Source organism: Carlito syrichta, unplaced genomic scaffold, assembly GCF_000164805.1.
Source record: "Carlito syrichta isolate Samal-C Ts95f unplaced genomic scaffold, Tarsius_syrichta-2.0.1 Scaffold305707, whole genome shotgun sequence".
Lineage (NCBI taxonomy): Eukaryota > Metazoa > Chordata > Mammalia > Primates > Tarsiidae > Carlito > Carlito syrichta.
The window spans coordinates 323,016-343,308 of NW_007249803.1; the positions used below are offsets into that span (position 1 = coordinate 323,016).

The 20,293-nt window shown below is 43.8% G+C and overlaps 1 protein-coding gene across 1 annotated transcript in view; it reads left to right on the forward strand.

Moving 5' to 3' along the window:
• Positions 1-20,293, forward strand: part of ADTRP (androgen dependent TFPI regulating protein) — an 81,496-nt gene that overhangs the window by 9,040 nt on the left and 52,163 nt on the right. Inside the window, exons 2-3 of the mRNA XM_008062462.2 lie at positions 8,633-8,996; positions 19,481-19,615. Coding sequence (XP_008060653.1) covers positions 8,844-8,996; positions 19,481-19,615 — 288 coding nt within the window. The 5' untranslated portion in view covers positions 8,633-8,843. The remainder of the gene's footprint in view (positions 1-8,632; positions 8,997-19,480; positions 19,616-20,293) is intronic.

Sequence of the window (20,293 nt, forward strand, 5' to 3'; positions counted from 1 at the left end):
GGCCACTGCACTCCAGTCTGGGTGACAGAGTGAGACTCCGACTCAAAAAAGAAAAAAAAAAGTTCCATTCAAGAAACTGCTCAATGGAAGGGTTGTTAAGAGAACTGTACTCTGGTCATTGCTCCCTCATTCATAGCTATGTGACTTTGGACAAGTGTCTTAACCTCTGTGAGCTTTAATTTTCTAATCTGGAAGACAAAGAGATTAAACTAACAAACCTCAAACAGGTTTTTTGTTGTTTTTGTTTTTTTTTTACTGCTCTGAATTCAAAACTATGTGAGGCAATTTTATGCTTGTAAACAGGAAGAGTTCTTTGACCTCCCAACTGAAAATGTACCTTCAAAACTACTGACAACTTGACTCATCTCAGTTTGTCTGAGGAAGTCACCGCAGAACAGTGTATTCCGCTGAGAAAGCAAGCTAGCAATCAAAGAGGAAGGCGGGTCTGTATCAGGTGTCCCCGTGCAACAGGCAAAGTGGTGGGCCACGAAAGTTGTTTAAACTGAAAACAAAACAAAACAGATTCTGGTGCCTTTTAGTGTTGGCTTGATATGGTGGCTGGAAACCTACATCTGTCTTTACCAAACAAACATCATATGGGGCCCTTGCGGAAAGTTTAGTTTTTGAAAGCAGGCAGTCACAGTAACCTCTGAGAAAAACAAGTACTCTTCGATGTGGTAAAAATAATCCAGTGGGAGAAACCCTTCACTCTAATTCAGTTCTCAGCCACATGTGCAGCAAACAGGTGAGGGCTCATAATGATGCAAAGTCCACTTGAAGGAAGATTTTTTTTTTTGAGTTGGAGTCTCACTCCATCGCACGGCCACCCCAACGTCCACCCGGTGGGCTCCAGTGATCCTTCTGCCTCAGCCCAAGTAGCCAGAACTACCAAGTGCTACCAAGCCTGGCTAATTTTTTTATTTTTATTTTTACTTTTTTGAGTTGGAGTCTCACTCTGTCGCCCAGACTGGAGTGCAGTGGCCGCTCCCGGCCACCGCAGCCTCAACCTGCTGGGCTCCGGCGATCCTTCCACCTCAGTCTTCCAAGTAGCTGGAACTACAGGCGCGCGCTACCACACCCGGCTAATTTTTTGATTTATTGTAGAGATGAGGTCTCACTGCCCAGGCAGGTCTCGAACCCGCGGGCTCAGGCAATCCACTCACCTCAGCCTCCCAAAGGCGCGGGATTACAGGCTGAGTCACCGAGCCCGGCTTATTTTAAATTTGTTTATTGTAGAGATGAGCTCTCGCCAAGTTCCCCGGGCTGGTCTCGAACTAACGAACTCAGGCAATCCACTCACCTTGGCCTCCCAAAGTGCTGGAATTACAGGCTGAGTCACCGAATCTGACTATGAAGGAAGGTTTTAATCTCCTCTGCATCTTGGCTTCAACTGGGCAGCACAGACATATTTAATTATTTCCAGAATCATTCACCTTTTACTGGGAGGCCACGAAGGTGATATTGGTTCAAAGGCAATAGGGGTTACAAGGGAAACACAAACAGCACCGGGTGATGAGAATGCTAGTAATCAGGAAACCTAAAGGTAAGAGACCCTCAAGTAAATATTAAGAATACCAGAATCAAACTGCTAGGGGAGGGAGGAGCATACCTCATCAACAAGAGTACGTGCATAATCAGTGTTTGTATATCTAACCCTGAATTGTACCCCACATTCTTATAATAAAAAAAGAGAAATAATAAATGCCTGAGGTAACAGAAATAAAAATTTAAAAAAACCAGAATCGACCCATGCAAACAACAAATCTTTATTAGCATCTAGAATTTACCTGCTACTATGAATGATGCTGAGGGCACAGAGATGTATTAGCCACTCCTGGAGGAGTTCACAATCTGATTGGCTGCATCAGTTAGTTCCAGCAGGAAAAGGCATCCTTCTCAGCTGGAAGTTTAATGAGGGGACTGTTGACCCATGGATGGGCAAATTAAGTAAGCCTATAAGAACTGTGGAAGTATAGATCAGCTTTCAGGGGAATGAGCTATCTCAAAAGGGCTCTGTGCAGGTTAAGAGAGTAAGTGGAATAAGGACAAGTCCCACCTACTTGCCTTGACTTGAAGCTTAAATATTTGGAGAATTTATCACTTAGTTGTTGGTTTAGCAGCTGTAGCTGGAGAGCCCCTCTCTTGTGTCAAAATGAAACCATACTCCCACAGAATTGTTCACCAAAACCTCAAGGACTCTGTCCCCTGTCATTCTTACTTCCTACCCACTCCCTCTCCCTTCCTGGGCTACTTGCAACTACCACCATGGAGTGTCGCCCAACACCTCCTACGACAGCTGACTCCAAGGTCACCACTCCAGATTCCCTGCGCCCATTTCTCACCTAAGCGAATAAACACCCCAAAGAGGCTGATGACTCACAAGCCCCGGATCGTATAGGCTTGGACTCAAGTCAATATGACCTAACTCCCTGCTCTTTGTATTTTATCCCTCAGGTGCTGGCATAGGAAGGGATTATACCTCCATTAGAAAAATGTGGTTATTTCTGCCGGTGGCCACGACTACTTTACTCAGTGAAATTGCCTTCATCCTTATCTTCTCCTACGTAGTGTCTTGGGCTTTCCATGACTTACTCAATGCACTCATCATTAGTTCAATCTTCTGTATATTTAGAGTGACAGAGTAATGTGCAGGATAATTTAGTTTCCATTAGTACTTTATGCATACCTCTATTATAGTACTTATCACATTGTGCTGTGATAAAATTGTAATTTTTTATTTACATACCTGTCTCTGCCACTTGGCTGTGGGTTCCTCCAGAACTCAGACTGTCTTGCTCACTTTAGTCTTCTACCTCCCCACCCCACCCAGAATCCAGCAGCTGAACACTTTGAACATAGTATGTTTTTAAGAAATGAGCAGGCTCACTAGACAGGTATGCCTGGTAGTCACATATGTATTTATTCAACAGATATTTTTGTAAGTATTACTATTTATCTTTTGATTACCAAAAAAATTGTATACATTTTTGGCGTATAATATAATGTTTTGAGAGAGAGAGAGAGAGAGAGAGATATGATGGAATGGCTAACCCAAGCTAAGTAACATATGCATTACCTCTTTTGTGGTGAGAATACTTAAAATCTACTCTGTGAACAATTTTCAAGTGTATGATACATTGATATTCATTAGTCACCATGTTGCATATTACATCTCTTGAACAGTTTCTTCTTGTCTAACAGAAATTTTGTGTCATTTGGCCAGCTTTCCTCAACCCCCACTCCCACCTCTGCCTGAGCCTCTAGTAACCACTATTCTACTTTCAGCTTGTATGTGTTGAGCTTTTTTAGATTCCTCACATGAGTGAGATGATGAAGTATTTGTCTTTCTGGGTCTGGATTTTTTTCACTTAACATAATGCCCTGTAGATTCATCCATGTTGTTGCAATGAGAGGATTTCCTTCTTTTTGAGGACTGAATAGCATTCCATTTTGTATATATACCACATTTTCTCCATCCATTCATCCACTAATGCAAAGTTAGGGTGATTTCATATCATGACTATTGTTTAAAATGTTGAGATAAACATGGGAATACAGATATCTCCTCAACATACTTTATTTCCTTTGGATATATACCCAGTAGTGGGATTGCTGTATAATATGATAGTCCTATTTTTAATTTTTTGAGAGAACTCCATACTGTTTTCCATAATGGCTATGCCAATTTATTTCCCACCAACTGTATACCAGGTTTTTCTTTTCTTTTAGTTCTTACCAACACTTGTTTCCTTTTGTGTTTTTGATAATAGCCATTCTAACAGGTGTAAGGTGATATCTCACTGTTTTTAATGTGCATTTTCCTGATGATTAGCAATGTTAAACATATTTCATACTTTTTTATTATAAAGATGTGGGGTACAATTCAGGGTTAGGTATACAAACGTTGATTATGCAAGTACCCTTGTTGATGAAGTATGCCCCTCCCCCCAAGCAGTTTCCCTCAACTGCAAATCTCACCCCACCCTGACAGTTTCCCTCTACTGTCAATCCCTTTCTTATAGTATTATAATTGTTCAAGGTCCACTCACGAGTGAGAATATATGGTACTCTGTTCTTTGTTTCTGTGATAGATCACCGGGTTGGAGTCCCACTGTATCACCCAGGCTGGAGTACAATGGCACACTCACTGCAACCCCAGTGTGGTCGACCTTCCAGGCTCTGGTAATCCTTCTGCCTCAGCCTTCCAACTAGCCAAAACTACAGGTGCACGCTACCATGCCCGGCTAATTTTTTAATTTTTTGTAGAGACAAGTTCTCACCATGTTGTCCAGGCTGATCTCAAACTCTTGGGCTCCAGCAATCCTCTCACCTCGGCCTCCCAATGTGCTGGGATTACAGGCTTAAGCTACCGCCTGGCCTATTTCATAATTGGTGTGTCTTCTTTAAAAAAAAGTCTATTCAGGGCTTTTAGCCGTTTTTAATTGGGTTATTTGTTTTCATATTCAGCAGATATTTATTAAATATTTACTGTGGTCAGCACTATGCTAAGCTCTAGGAATTCAAACATACTAGCACACGAGGGGCTTTTTAATATGGCCTGGTTGAGGAGAAGTTCAGGGAATGGACCCTGGAAAAGGAGGCTCCTGAGCTATGTTTTAGATGATGTTTATGAGATAACCAGGCAAAGACATGTTGAGAGGAGACATCAGGGAGAGGAGAGGAGATGAGACAGTAGGAGTAAAGGCAATAGAGTGTGACAGGTGTGGGTGGGAAGCTCTGTCACTCTGGTGTTGGAGTAGCATCAAGTGTGAGACTGAAGATGAGAGCTGGAGAGATCACCAAGGCCAGAGGGGAGAGGGCAGCTTACTAAAAGTTATGGAACTTGGATGTTGTGCTGCAAGTGATGAAGATACAGCAGAAGAGCATAAGTCAGAGAGGAATGTGGCCCTTTGGAAAGAATAACCTCCGATCTTGTGAAGGACAGTGCTGCGGACTCAAATTGGAGTCAGGAAAATAAGTTAAGAAACAGTTTCTATGTGCTGGCAAGAGATGGAGAAGACTTGAATTAGGATGACTGTAAAAGGATGAAATGGGGGCGTGGTAGCTGTCGCCTCTAATCCTAGCATTTTGAGAGGTGGAGGCGAGAGGATTGCCTGAGCCTAAGGGGTTGAGACCAGCCTGGGCAACAGGGTGACACCCCACCTCTACAATACATTTTTTAAAAGGATGGAATGGAAGAGACTGATTTGAGTCTGATTTGGGAGATGAACTTGGCAGGTTTAGGTGGTCATTTAGATTTGAGAAGTAAAGGAAAGGGAAGAGACAAGAAAGCCCTCCAAGTGGATGTTCAGGCCATCATCAAAAGACGGGGACTAGAGAAGAAAGGCCTGGTTTAAAGGAAGGCAATGAACTCATTTTAGACATACTGAGTTTGAGATATGTCTGGCTCAGTCAGGAGATGCCGAGCAGTAGCCAAAAATGTGCTTGAAGCTTGGTGGGGATGAGGAGAGGGCCTGGACTAGAAGTATAAAATTTGTGGTCATAAACTGGAAGGCAGCGGTAGAAATCATGACTGTGGTGTGAGCTGGACAGTGAGCTGGACCAGCTCCCTGGGAAACACCAACACAGAAGGAGCTGGTGGAGTGAAGGAAGAGGAGCTCACAGAGAGACTGAGCAGGGCAGTCAGAGCATGCTGAGAGGATAAGCCCTACTCACACATGGCTTCCTCGGGGTCAGCCTCCCTGACCTCCTCCTGGCCCCAGGTCTGAAATCCACTGTTTGTCCTTCACAGAAAAGACCATAATTACAAATTAACACCAGGTTTGTTATTGTTTAATATCCATCTTCCCTGCTAGAATATACACTCCATAAGGACAAGGATTGTATCTCTCTTCTTCTTCAGGTAATCCCCAGGGCCTAGCAGGTGCCTGGCAAGTAGTAGTTGCTCAGTAAGTATATGTGGAATTAAGGAATAATGTTCCAGACTCTCAAGGAGTAGAGAGATTTAAAGAATGTCACTTTTTATAATAAAGTCATCTAATCAGAGAAGAAAATATGCTTATTTTTACATTTTTAATTTTTCCTGCCAAAAAAATTAAATGTGTCAGATTTTTAAAAGTCATTGAACAATTCTCTCCCACTTCTCTTGTATATGGTATGAGGCCTCCAAATACTTGGATAGTGGAGAAAGGCAGGCAAACAGCAGACTTAGTAAGTATAGTTTGTAATATTGTATAGCTAAGTGGTGGCACTTATTGCTTTCCAAAGTTCCAACGAGTCTTAGGGTGAGGGACAGATGGCCAAGCTGCTTCATGAAACTGTATCTTGTTATTCAACCAGGGGTACAAATTATGATGTGAATGGGGTTACAGTGTAGACCTTCTTTTGGCAACACTTTTGTGGAAAGTTTGATAAGAAAATGTAGATATTGAATTAAGATATTACATGGTTTTTATAGGCAAATCTTCATGCACATATATTACATGTAATTATTTATTAAAATGCTAACAATTCATCAAACTCCTATATCGAATACTAAATCTCTTACAAATAAATTTAAATGCTTATATCGATATTTCTGAGAGGCTTTATCTGTGAGCATTGAGGCTAATGCAGGAAAAAGAGTCCAGCTGCTAAAAAGCTGGTTTCCAGGGCAGAATGCACATTTCGGAGATCTGAGCCTTTGTGTTCTCCTTCTTTTCCACCTTTGCCTCACTCCATACCCATTTGAGCCTTAGGTTTGAGACTTTTGTAGAAAGGAATTAAAACCTCTAACTCAACAATGGTGTCTCAAGTGAAAACACCTGTGGAGATAGAGCACAAGAACCCATACGTACACCAAGTTTTAAACATATCTGCTCTTTTTCTGAGAAATGTTCTAATGGGAAGAAAGAGAAACAAAAGGACGAGGGGAGAGAAATATTAAAGAGGGAATGTGAGAGTGTGCAAAGCAGATACTTTTTCTTTGTAGACAGGCACACTAGTTAAGTGTTCAGGCAGCAGCGCCGCCTCTTACTACATGTTAAATACATCCATGTAGCAGCCTGGGCTTCAATTTTCTCATTTGCAAATATGGATCTCAATAGTACTTATCTCATGGTGGTGTTTAGAGTGTTAATCAACTAATATGTGTAAAGCACTTGGAAAAATGCCTGGCAAATAGTAAGTACTCTAAAAGTATTAACATCTACTAGTTCTAATTTTAGCCCAGGCTGGAGAGTTTTGTACAGTTTCATGGCATCCATTTCCCAGATCGCCCTCTCCTTTGGGAATAGTTTGCTATGGCCTGAATGTTTATGTTCCTCTAAAAATGCATATCCTGAAATTTTAATCAGAAGGTGATGGTATGAGGAGGTGGAATCTTCCAGAGGTAATTAGGTCAGAGGGCAGAGCCTTCACAAGTGACATTGGTACCCTTCTGCAAGGGCCTGAGGGCCTGAGGGAGCTTGTTTGCCCCTTCCACCATGTGAGAAGGCACCATCTGTAAACAAGGAAACTAGCTCTTATCAGTCACTAGGCACTCTGATAGCACCTAAATTTTAGGCTTCAGCCTCCAGGGATGAGAAATAACTTCTCTTGTTTCAAAGCTACCCAATTTGTGGTATTTTGTTGTAGCAGCCCCAACAGACTAAGACATGGTTCCAATGCAGACCTTCAATGACTGACTCAGGTTTGTTCTTCCTTCCCTCTACAGTTCCTGATAGTTGGAGGTCATTTACTCTGAGGAGGTGAGTTTGTTTTTGTTTTATCCTCCGTGTCTGGCCTACTCTTCTTTTCCTGAGTACTTTTATGCCCTGGTTAAATCATTGAACAGCACCAACAACATTAACTATGTCAGGAGCATTTTTCTGAGAGATTTGCTTACCCCTCACAATTAGTTGCCCATGGAAACAAGCTGGTGATGTCACAAGGAATCCACTTCTGGCTCTTCCTCAGTTCCCTTCTGTCAAAAGTAGGGCAGGGCCCAGTCCTGTCCCTGCCCTCTGCCCAACTCAACCATGTCTCATCCCTTCCATGGCAAAGCATGGAGCCTTACCCGCTCCCAGCAATGTCTAAACTCAGGTATGTTGGCGTTGTGGTCATACATCTTTTTCTATGCTTCTTCTTTACCAGGGCACAGAAATGCCTACACAATTGGAGTGTCTGGAACAGCCCTGGGTAACCCTTGAGTCTCAGGATATAGATAAAAAACTAAAAAAAAAAAACAACAACAGCAACAACCAAAAGAAAACAAGAGACCAGCAACTGCTAGGGCTGCTTCCTAGGAGATCAAAGGTTGTTTCAGACTTTACAGAACCTTTGAAACCTCGGGAGCAAGATTATAAAACACTTTTTCTTTCTACTTACAGAGGTTCATGCCCTAAACACACCCACTGTCTCCCCATTCTAGCTTATCAACTTGCTCCTCATTCTCTCAAGGAATATTGTTGCAACTTCCGTATTATGCCCAAAAGAAAAAAAAGAAAAACAGAAAAAGAAAGGAAAATATGACCATGACAGCGTTTCAGTAGATTCTGCTGGTATTTTGTAATACTATTTAACCTCACCTCTGCCCCAGAATGTTAGTGCAAATACTGAAAAATGCAGCTTTGCATTGCTACCTGCCCTTCTCAGAATCTGAATGTTGAAATTTACATAAGTCTGCAGATTATCTATCATGATCTAAATGCAGGTATCTGAAAACCAGCAGTAATCCTGTCTCCGAAGTTTATCAGGAAAGAAGCTTAAGAGAGAACAAAATTCAGCCAGTGTTGGAACTCTCAATCACAGAGGGGTGTGGTTTACAGCTCTCCGGCCTGCTGTGGGACTTCAGCTGTGACCTACAGAAAGACACTGAAAGGAAACCACCCAAGACATTCACCCTGCCCTGGTCGGCGCTAGCCATGACGAAGACTTCTACATGCATATACCACTTCCTTGTTTTGAGCTGGTATATTTTTCTTGATCATTACATCTCACAACAAGGAAAGGACAAGGAGAAACCAAAAATCTTTGAAAATGGTGGAAAGTGGAAGTATTTAACACTCCTTAATCTGGTAAGTCCGTATAGCCATACCAGGAAGCAGGCTATTTCTCTATAATATTAGTGCTTCTACACATATCACCTTGGATTGTATTTAATACAAAATTTCATTTATTGTCTTCCTTCTTCACTGTTTGTGAGTTTGGGCTTTCTATTTTCCTTAACAATTTGCCCTGAGAAACTCAATTTGAATGCGATCTGTAGCTGTATTTTCATACCGGCTCTCTGTTAAATACTCTCTTGAAAAAAAAAAAGACTCATCTTGGAACTCTTCTTAAGTGAGTTCAAATGGGGGACCAAGCTAATGATTTTACCACGGGACTGACTACAAATGCAGGAGGGATTTTGAACTTTGCTTGGGGAAGTCTGAAGAGAAGGCTGAGCGGCGTATGTTGTGTAGGAAGTGTAATTTCCAATGAAGGAGTGATGCCATTTTGCAGCACACACAGACTAACAGATTTATCTAAGAAAAGCAAACACATTTTGCCACGTTCAGCTCCCACTTTAATTTTTTATAGGCTCAGGCTCCATCTTAAAGGACAAATCACCCAACCGAATGACAAATACACATTTTCAACTGTTTAAAAAACAACCTATGACTTTCTCCCTTTTTGTCTTCCTAACCTGGCTGACCACATTTTGAAGAAGTGTGAATGAATGGAGGAAAAACAGATTACAAAAAAAATTGGCTAATATGTGAAAAGTATTTTTAAAGTTAAAAGCTAAAAATGGAGAATCATTTGGGGATGTGAATTAATGTTTGAGGTTTTTAACTAAAATATAGAGTGCCACACAGACATATGATTTCAGAAATGACAAAACTGTCTAATCTTTTGGAATCATAACCCTCATTTGGCAAGCAGAGAATATGCGTGGTCAGAATGTGTGATATTCTGAAATGTGTAGGAGATGGAACTTGACAGGGTTCAAATTAAAGAAACCTAGATTTGACACTGCTTTCTCCTCACTGGGCAGTGGCTGGTCTCTTGAATTTTGACCTGAAAAATTGGGGCATTCCAGTGTGCTTAATATTTCAAGGTGACTTTATTTCAATCATAGTCTTGTGAATAAAAAAGGAAAAAACAAAATTAATTTTAAAGAACTGAGTACTAAAAGTAAAACAAAAAACTCAAGTTTGTCTTTATATAGGCTTTATGTTAAAACAATCAACTGAAAGAGAGGGGGTGTCTATAGCCAGGATTGATGTTCTAACCAAATTCAAAGTCCAATGCAGATGATGTTCTACCTCACACGGAGTATGGCTAAGAATAGATGTATCACCACTCACATAAACCAGCTCTCTGGCCCTGAATTTGTGTGTGTGTGTGTGTGTGTATGTGTGTGTGTGTGTGTGTGTGTAAAACAGATCCTAACTTTTTTATTCCAGCTCACTTACATTCCCAAGAGCCCTCATTTTCCAAGGGCAAAGACACTTATCTTATCAATGACACATCTCATTGTTGCTTCCCTGAATAACCAACCACCAAATCTTATTAGTTTTCCCTTTTCTAGGTTCATCCCTTCTTCCCTAACCTTATTGTCTCTCTCATTCCAGACTTCCTTCATTTGTACCTAGATGACCACAACATCTCTTTTCTTTCCTCTCACCATGCAGTCCAGCCATCGACCACTCAGATTCCAGATTTATCTTCTCAAAGCACTGTTTTTGGTTTGGTTTGGTCTGGTTTTTTAATATCATGACCTGGCTCGAAAATTGTGGTCTGCTGGTCAAGAAACCACAGGGGCTCTCTCCCGTCTTATAAAACCAGTTCTAGACTCCTGCTTCAAGAGGCTACCTGCCCACCCTGCCTCCGGGTTTCCTCTCCTCAGAAGGCTGGTCTTTTCTGCAGAAAGGCCTATATCTCACCAGTATTAGATCCTGGGCTTTCTGCTCTCACTTGTCAGTGCATATTTCTCACTATCCTTGAAAGAAGAACCTATTTACCTCTCTACCACTTTTCTTCTTTAATAGACTATCAAAAATTTCATGTTCTCCCTAGAACCTTTTCTGTCCAACTCCAGCACAAACTTGTTTTTTCCTTTTTCTGACTTTTATAGCATCTCTCAGTCTCTGATTTTTTTTTTTTTTTTTTTTTTTGAGTTGGAGTCTCACTCTGTCGCCCAGACTGGAGTGCCGTGGCCGCTCCCGGCCACCGCAGCCTCGACCTGCTGGGCTCCGGCCATCCTTCCGCCTCAGCCTTCCGAGTAGCCGGAATTACAGCTGCACGCTACCACGCCCGGCTGATTTTTTGATTGATTGTAGAGATGAGGTCTCGCCTGCCCAGGCAGGTCTCGAACCCGCGGGCTCGGGCAATCCACTCACCTCAGCCTCCCAAAGGCGCGGGATGACAGGCTGAGCCGCCGAGCCCGGCTCAGTCTCTGATTATTTACATGTAGTATTGTTTTCTAATTTTCTCCATCCCGGACATGAGTCTTAATAGCTCAAACTCTAAATGGCTCAGAAACATGGGTTATGTCTCCTAGGTCCTCGCCAACCTGAATGGTTTACATTCTATGTTGTTTTCACCACATGGTAGCATAGGGTCCCCATGTAATAAAAACTGTGACTTGGTGTGTTGACTTGGCTTGACCTTAACCTTCTCTGCATCCTGAGCAATATATCTCTTCAGACATCCTCTGGCCCTTGCAGATAGGTCGAGAGGGACTTACCTGGGGTGATTTTCTTTCTGTGCTCTGTTAGGTGTCATCTTTAAAGTGTGACTTAATGAAATAGTTTCCAACTGGCAAAGATGAGTTGAGTATATTTCAGAGGATTAATTTAAGGATAGATTTCAAATATGTTACTCAAGATGAAATACTGGAACTTAAAATTCCTAGCTCTTGAGGTCTCTTGTGGGCTGATTAATGACTGTGTTTCCTAATGATTACTTAGTGTTAGCTCATGATTAATTAGTTGATAGTTGCATTTAAGTCATAGAGGTCTTACAACTTGTTAAAACACTCGTATTTATTTTACACCAACTTCAGTCAACTTGGTGAAGTTAGTGGCCAAGCCTGCTTACCAGGAAATTCACACCCCTCCTCATAAGCAGCTTACATTTCGAATTGACTGAGTATCAGTGTGTCCCACTTGTAAGAAAGGATCCCACTTAAGTGCAAGTCGGCATTCTAAGCATTGCCCATCTCCCCCTGAAGCCATCCAAGGGGACTCAAATTGAGGACACACAGGAGCTACACTGAGCTTCTCCCCTGGGAATAGCACCGGTGGTCAGCGTGCTGTTGAGATTTGGTCAGAGTGATCAATTTCTGACTAAGATGAGTAAAGGGTGAAGAGGAGAGATAGGAGTCTCTGCCTAATGAGAGAATAAACTGACCCCAGGAAAGAGACAGCTGATCCTCTCTTGGGAGAGGCAGCATAGCTAGGTGGTGACAATCTTGAGCTCTGGGCCTGGCCCTCTGGGATGCTTCCGGAGTCCCACTGCTTACGGGCCCTGCCACCCTGGGCTGGGTGTTTTTTTGAATCTTCCATTTCCACCTCTGTCCAGTAGAAGTAAAAATTGTACCTCACCACAGGGTGTCTGTGAGGGTGGATGACAGGGAGAGAAGATGGGAGGGTGATGGTGAACTTCGAGTCATTCACTGCATGTCTGAGGAGAGATGGTGCCACGGGGAGGGTGACTTCGTGGAACACGGCTCTTCTTACTGAGACCCAGATGGGGGTGTGGATGGAGGTAAGGGTAACCCAGCCCCGTCACAGCTCCATATCCCATCCCTGAGCTGCATGCTCCATCTTCCACTGCTGACCCGTAGCCCTCCCTGCTGTAGATGCCCAGTGGAGGCCTGCAGGCACGGGGTGGTGTCGGCAGTCGAGTCTGCTGGCTCCAGCAGACAGCAGACAGTGAGCCATGCTGAACAGGAGCCCCCGGAGACCAAGGCAGTGCCACAGACATCTTCAGGCCAACTCGCACGGGCTCAGGCCCTCCAACGCCTCAGTCCTCCGCAAATGATGTGTCCCTGCTCTCTGTCCAGTCCCGTTTCATACAGGAACTGTCTCTGACCCCGGGAAACATGAGTTTAGGGATTTAGAAGGGCTTTCAGCCACAGCTGCTTGGCTTGCAGAGTTCATTGGCTTTGCTGGGGTTTTCTCTTTTTAAAAATAAACTTCCTTCTGAAACGCCGTTAAAGGTGGGGCCACGTAACTGGGATCTCCAGGGGAGATTCTGTGGGTCCCTCCCTCCCCATGTTTGCTGCCCACCCCCCTTCATCAGCAGAGTCATGACCTTTCCCTCCCCTTTTCATCAAGTTGCCCAAGCCTCAGGTGGCTCCTTCCTCATCGTCCTCAAGCTCTCAGGAGGACCACAGCAACACCATCACACAGGTCCTGGGGGATGGTGACCCAGGGCCAGGGGAAGAGAGGTCTTGGGGGACCCCCCATTGGCCCAAGTTCCAAGGCAGCCTGTGAACAGTAGGAAGATGGGTTGGATTTATATCAGGGAATCCACTTCAATACTTGGGAGATAATCCTTAATTAATCGGTGGATTAATCAAGCTCAACAGTCACTTCTCTCTGCCTCACAAAGATGCTCTCAGATAGTTGAAAGGAGAATGACTAATAGAACTGTGGAAATGTCACCACCAGCACCCAAAATAAAGTAGCTGTAACGTGTGGAGCAAGTATACAACATTTTGGTAGGGTTTTTTAACACACAGTATTAAGATCAGGCATATTAGCCAGTCACAGTGGCTCACGCCTGTAATCCCAGCACTTTGGGAGATGGAGGTGTGTGTATTGCCTAAGCCTGGGGGTTGGAGACCAGCCTGGGCAACTTGGTGAGACCTCGTCTTTACAATAAATCAAAACATTAACCAGGCATGGTGGCACATGCCTATGGTTCCAGCTACTTGGAAAGCTGAGGTGGGAGGATTGCCTGAGCCCTGTAAGTCAAGGCTCTGGTGGCCACGAGTATGCAATTTCACTCCAGCCTGGGCAACAGCATGAGACTCCAATTTAAAAAAAAAAATCAGGCATATCAATGTGGAAGTCAGGACACTGGCTACGCTCACCTTCTATGTGATTTTGCGTGAGTTGCCTACTTTCTCTGTGCCTCAGTTTCCTCATGTATAGTAGGGACCACACAGTGAGGCACCAGGTCCTCCCACCTCCCCAGAACTCGGGGAGGGGATACTAGAGCTATGGGGGGAGGGGTTGGGTGGCCCTTGGCCACATCCACTACTCAGTCCCCAGATCCCAGGAGTATCGATTGCTGGTGGCTCAAAGCTGAACTCCCCTCCCAGAACTGCTTTCAGCAGAAGACAGCAGTCTCGACTAAGGTTTAGGCCCCTCCAGGGGTTGCTGCATGCAAGAACTGGCTGATACAGGGTGCAGAGGATGCTCTCCAGGACAACGCTGAAGGGCTAGCTCAGCTCCAGTGCTCTTCACGGGACTACTGGACTTCATGCAACTGCATTGCTCTTCACCTCGCTCCCCACCCCACCCTGCATCCTGCTCCCTTTCTCCTTCTCATAGATGTTCTGAGAACATTCTTCAGTGGACACTCTGCAGGCACACTGGGGAGCTCAGATGCTGTTCCCCAAGGGGCTGTCGTTTAAAATAGTAAATGTACAGAAAAGGTTTCATTCCCTCCTCCTCCTCTTTCTTTCTCTCCTCCTCTTCCTCTTCGTTCCTCTCCTCCTCCTCCCTCTTCTTCCACTTCTTTCCCTTATTTCTAATACAAGCAATTAACACAGAGCCTGGCCTGGCCTGTGTTACATCTAATATAATCTCTGTTACCTTACCAGCACTCCATGGATGATGACTGAGTGAACAAATGACCATAACATGGTTCTAACAGGCAGGAGTCCCTTTCTAGGGAACCCATCCCACTGATAAGATATCTGCCCTACGGCTGAACTGAAGCTGGCTATCCTCAGTTACGTGGCATTGGCCAAGCATCTTTATGTTTCTTTCCAATCGGTCCCTCTGTGTTCTTTTTTCATTTCATTTTTTTCTCATCATTATTCCAAATTGTGTTCTTCACATTATTTCCTCTCTTTGTTCTTTATTTCATTCTTTAATCTCAGTTTCTTGCTTAAACTACATGCATATGGATTACTGAAACAGTACATTCCATATGAATGCTTGGCAAAGGCTCCTTCCTACCTGCCCCATACACAACCACCACCATTATATAAAGTACTCATCACAGCCCTCATGTGCCACTTTATTCCTGAATAGTCTTTCACTGCAGATATTGCATCATGCGAAAGGAGAAGAATAAGGAAGTCCCCGCCTGGCTGAGTCAGGCAGGGTCCTGAGATGGGTGTTGGGTTACTTGACTCATCTAGTAAGAGTTGTAATGAATGTCTTGCTCAGGAAGCTTTTGGAATCTCCCCCTCTGGAATTACTTTTTAAATAGAAGAAATTCTCATTTTCTGGAGGTAGTTTAAGAGAGTTCTGGCTTAAAGGCAGGAAAATAAACTCGATGACTTGAAAGGCTGAGTTTCCACGATTTGAAGACTTTTGTGGATTTGTGAAGACACATTAATGTAAAAACTAAATATCCTTTAGCTCTGGTTTCTTAAATTGCATTAGTTATTAAAAAACGTCAATTCAGCTCTGTTGCAGGTGGTAAGTTTGTCAGCTAGCAACAGAAACGAACGACAGCTAACGAATTTAGAACAGTGGCATTTCAGGAAAAGGCACACACACTCAATGGGAGCCGAATTAGGGAGGAACCAGGAGAAAAGATAAATCAGGGAGCAGCAGCTCTGAAATAAACTTTGAACAAGAAGATACCATTAAGTCTGCTTTCCTGGGAAGCCAAAACAGTTGTGAAATGCAAATGACAGTAATTTTGTTGCAAGATTCTTAAAAGAAGATCCATTGTTACTGTGCTATCTTAATGCTACTGCATAGTTTGCTAGAGCTGCCATAACAAAACACCACAGACTATAAGCTTAAACAACAGAAATTTATTTCCTCACACTTCTGGAGACTGGCAGTCTGATATCCAGGTGTCAGCAGGGTTGTTTTCTCCTGTGGTCTCTCTCTCCTTGGCTTGAGATGGCGTCTTCTCCCTGTGTCCTCACGTGGTCTTCCCACTGTGTGTGTCTGTGTCCTCAACTCCTCTTCTCATAAGGACACCAGTTACAGTGGTTTAGGACCCACCCTCATGACCTTGTTTTAACTTAATCACCTATTTGTGGAGGGGACACAATTTAGCACATAACAGCTGACATTATCCCCCTTGATTGTTCTCTTTGTGCATGTTTTATAAACACTGCATTGCATTGTCCTTGGAGAATGAGCAGACTGTTGCAGCTGGATGCGCGCTGATTAAACCTGCCCTTGACGCCCTTCTGGAAGCCTCCCGGCGAACTTCCAGCTTCTCCCTCTGCTCTACTCCAGCTCTGCCCCCATGGCTCCTTTATGCCTAGCTCTCACCTCTTTCTTTCTCTTGGCAACTCCCTAGCGCCTCCCTCCTGAGCACCTACTTGGGGCTACACAAATGCTCCTTGTTGATACAGATTATGGCACAGTGAGTAAGCTTGGTGGCGACAGGGCTGCCTTGCACACAGAAGTGGACACTAAAGATGCCTGTGTGACATATGCTTGTGAAATAACCTGTGAACCGAGGGTGGGGAGGGGAGAGGTGACTGGCAAAGTTTGCAGTGTGGAACAAATCGGTATTGATGGAGAAGCCCTGTAGGAGCTGAGCAATATGTTCTTTGCCCCAATATGATTTCCACATTCTGAGGCAAGAGAAAACTCAGACAAGCTTGACTCACGTTGAGTCTAGGAAGCTCCAGCCTAAGGAAAGCTGGTCACATGACCTTCACATGCTGGGTGGAGGCAGCCTCTCCCCAAAGAGGGAAGACCTGGCAGATGCTCAGGATGGGACTAATAGCTATGTTGAAAGAACAGTACAATCTGCTTCACCTGGGGCCCAGGACCAAGCCTACTTTTCCTAACCAAAGCAGCAGTCTGCTGTGGCCTGGGCAGCTAGAAGTGAAACCAGGAATGAGGAGAGGCTGCTGGTAGGGAAGAGAGAGAGGAGGAGACTTTTTCTAAGTCCTTAGGGGGCTGATTGTCAAAGTTACCAACAATAATGAGGAGTATTGGGGCAACAACCCCTTCATGGCATTTAAAACTTTGTCCAAATTGGGCATGGTGGCTCATTCCTGTAATTCCAGGACTTTGGGAAGCTGAGCTGAAAGGATCACTTGAGGTCAGGAGTTCGAGACCAGCCTGGGCAACATAGCAAGACCCTGTCTCTACAAAAAAATAAAAAATTAGCTAGATATGTTGGCACAAACCTGGCCTGTAGTCCCAGCTGCTTGTGTGACTGAGGCAGGAGGATCACATTAGCCCAGGAAGTCAAGGTTGCAGTGAACTGTGATCATACCACCACACTTCAGGCTGGGCGACAGAGTGAGACCCCAACTCAAAATAAAATAAATAAATAAATAAATGCATATATAAATACATAAATAAACTGTGCAGCCCCTTCCTGAAATGCCGCCTTCTGGTTTGAAGTTTCTCCTATCTTCCAGCTCACAGGGGTTTTGTACCTTCCTGGTTTTCCGCCACTGATTATTCTTTGTTACCTCCACTGCTCCCTTTTTCCTACTGTCCCTTAAAGGAGGGCCTTTCCCCAGCACCTGATTCCTACTTCTCTCATCTTACCCCTTCCCTCTCCCATCTCTCTTTCCAGTGATCCCATCCCACCTTGAGGATTCAACTACCTGGATCTTTCCAGTTTCACCTCTCTAAGACTATATAGGGTTTGAATTTCCAAAGGAAAGTTCCTCCAGGCAGGTGGTTCTCAAATTCAGCTGCCCCTGAAGAAAAACACCTGGGAGGACTTTAAAAAAATTCCAAAGCCTAGGCCGTTCCCCCAGGCCCATTAAATTAGAATCTCTGGGACTAGGAATCCGGCACCAGTATTTTTCAAAGTTGTTTTTAATTCTCCCACTGGAAAATAATTGTCTCTCTTCTGGCCTCCCACGATGCTTTATCCTAGCTATTCTTAGAACCCTGTTGATTTTTTTTTTTAATTTTTAAAAGTCTAATTCAAGAATAAGACTCTGGGTTTCAAATTCTGGCTTTGGCATCTACCAGACATGAAACTTCAGGCAGGTTTGTTAATCTCTCTGTGCCTCAATTTTCTCATTTGTAGAATGATAGTAGTGGGGGTTAATAATATAACTTACCTCATAAGGTTATTATGAGAATTAAATGCTTAATTCAGTGCCTGGCACATATCAAGTGATAAATAAAAGTCAGCTATTATAGCTTTGAGTAGCCAATAAGATTCTGAATGCTAAATTTATGTTTAATCTGGTGGTTCCATAACTTCAGCTTTCATGGAGATCGCTTGTCTAAAAACACAAGTTCCTGGGCCCCGTTTCTCGAACTGTGATTTCATTGTCTGGAATGGGGCTAAAGTCCTGCATCCCTAGCAACTCCCCAGTGGGTGGGTGGTCCTGGTCTGACCCACCTCTGGGTCCTCTCCTGCCCAACCCCTCAGACCAAGGAGCAGCACACGGACAGCTCCGTTAGATCTTCCACAGAGTCCAGAACTCAGAAGTTGTTCCCCAACAGCCATCTTGATCAATCACCAGCCCAAGTTCCTTGGGTTCCAAGATTTGCCTGATTCATATCCTAACATCAGAGTTTAGACTGGCCCTCCAGTACCACTCCAGAGCTTTCAAGGATTAGGATGGATTCTGATGCAAGCATAACTCAATCATTGTGACTCACCAGGCTTTGAGCTAGAAGCCACAGGACTGTTCAAAACAGTAAGAATGGACAAAGCTTGGCTTCGATGTCATGTTACTTCTTGAAAAAGATTCTACTTCTCGTTTACTTGGGGAACCATGCAGTACTCAGTAACTCGCCAGAGGTCATGCCTTGCTCTCTGACAGTGGATTTAAATCACTGCCTCAGCCAGATTTTTTTCCTGGAAGACCTTTAGGAACCCACTTTAAGGAATCACACACACTGACTTCCCCCTCAGATAAGCAAGATGACATTTTGTGCATCTTAGGAAAGCACAGAACTTCATCATGGTGCTCCTGACCCCGATTCTGGCTTCCCTAGTGAGATTTCAGCACTAGGCACTTTTCTTAATTTTTCTTCCCAGAGAGATGCCTGACTATGTCTACCACTGGATCTGGCTCTTTGCCTTTGAGCTGTTTTGTGGTTCTTCCCCTCTCTGTGCCATCAAGGTATCTATTTCATCACATTCTCCTTTAAGCTGACTTTTTATTTTGTTTCCATTTTAGCTCAAGTCCATTACACTAAATACTGTACATAGTATTACCTAAAAGAATTTCCTCAATCAGTTTTAGTGAGCAAGGTCAGAACCCAATGAGCTGGAAGCCCAGCCCTTGAATTGGCTCTCAACCAAAACAGCCCAATAGCCCCCAACCTCTCAAATCATCATTGCTCCCAGAGGGCTGGAGTTTTCCATCAGTGAGAAAGGTATTAATTAAAGCAAATTAAAATGCCCTCATTTGTTGTAATGAATTTAGCTCTTGCAGGCTGTTTTCTATGGGGTTGCCTGCCTGGATGATGTGCTGAAAAGAATCAAAGGGAGAAAAGACATTAAGTTCCTAACTGCCTTCAGAGACCTGCTTTTCACCACATTGGCTTTTCCTGTATCCACAGTAAGTTACAAAGGTGTGCATGTAATATAACAGACACGTACATATGGACGAACACTTCTGGGCAGCAGGGCTGCTTGGGAGCTCATTACTGGAAACCAGAGCAACTGTATTTGCATCAATGTCCTGCCTGAAGAGCTGCACTACATTGCCCAGGGCAGCTCTTTAGGAAACAGGACATATTACTGATCAACTTCATCATTAGCCTTTGTACCTTTGTAAAGGCTTGATATACAGTCCTCATTGCTGTCTAATGAGGAAGTTTGAAAAACCTTTCTTAAACAAAATACAACTGAGACAACTCTGGTTTCATCAGGATGATGAAAATAGAGAGCCCTGGGGAGGGACGTGACTAATTTTCCCTTTTATACACCTAGTTTCACTTGCTACATTAAATGTATGTTACTCCTGCAAGTGGAAAACCATCAAGTGAAAAACATATATATATTTTTAAAGATATATGACCTTAAAAGTTGGCACGTGGGTGCCGGGCTCGGTGGCTCAGCCTGTGATCCCGCACCTTTGGGAGGCTGAGGTGAGTGGATTGCCTGAGCCCGCGGGTTCGAGACCCGCCTGGGCAGCGAGACCTCATCTCTACAATAAATCAAAAAATCAGCCGGGCATGGTAGCGCATGCCTGTAATTCCGGCTACTTGGAAGGCTGAGGCGGAGGGATCACCGG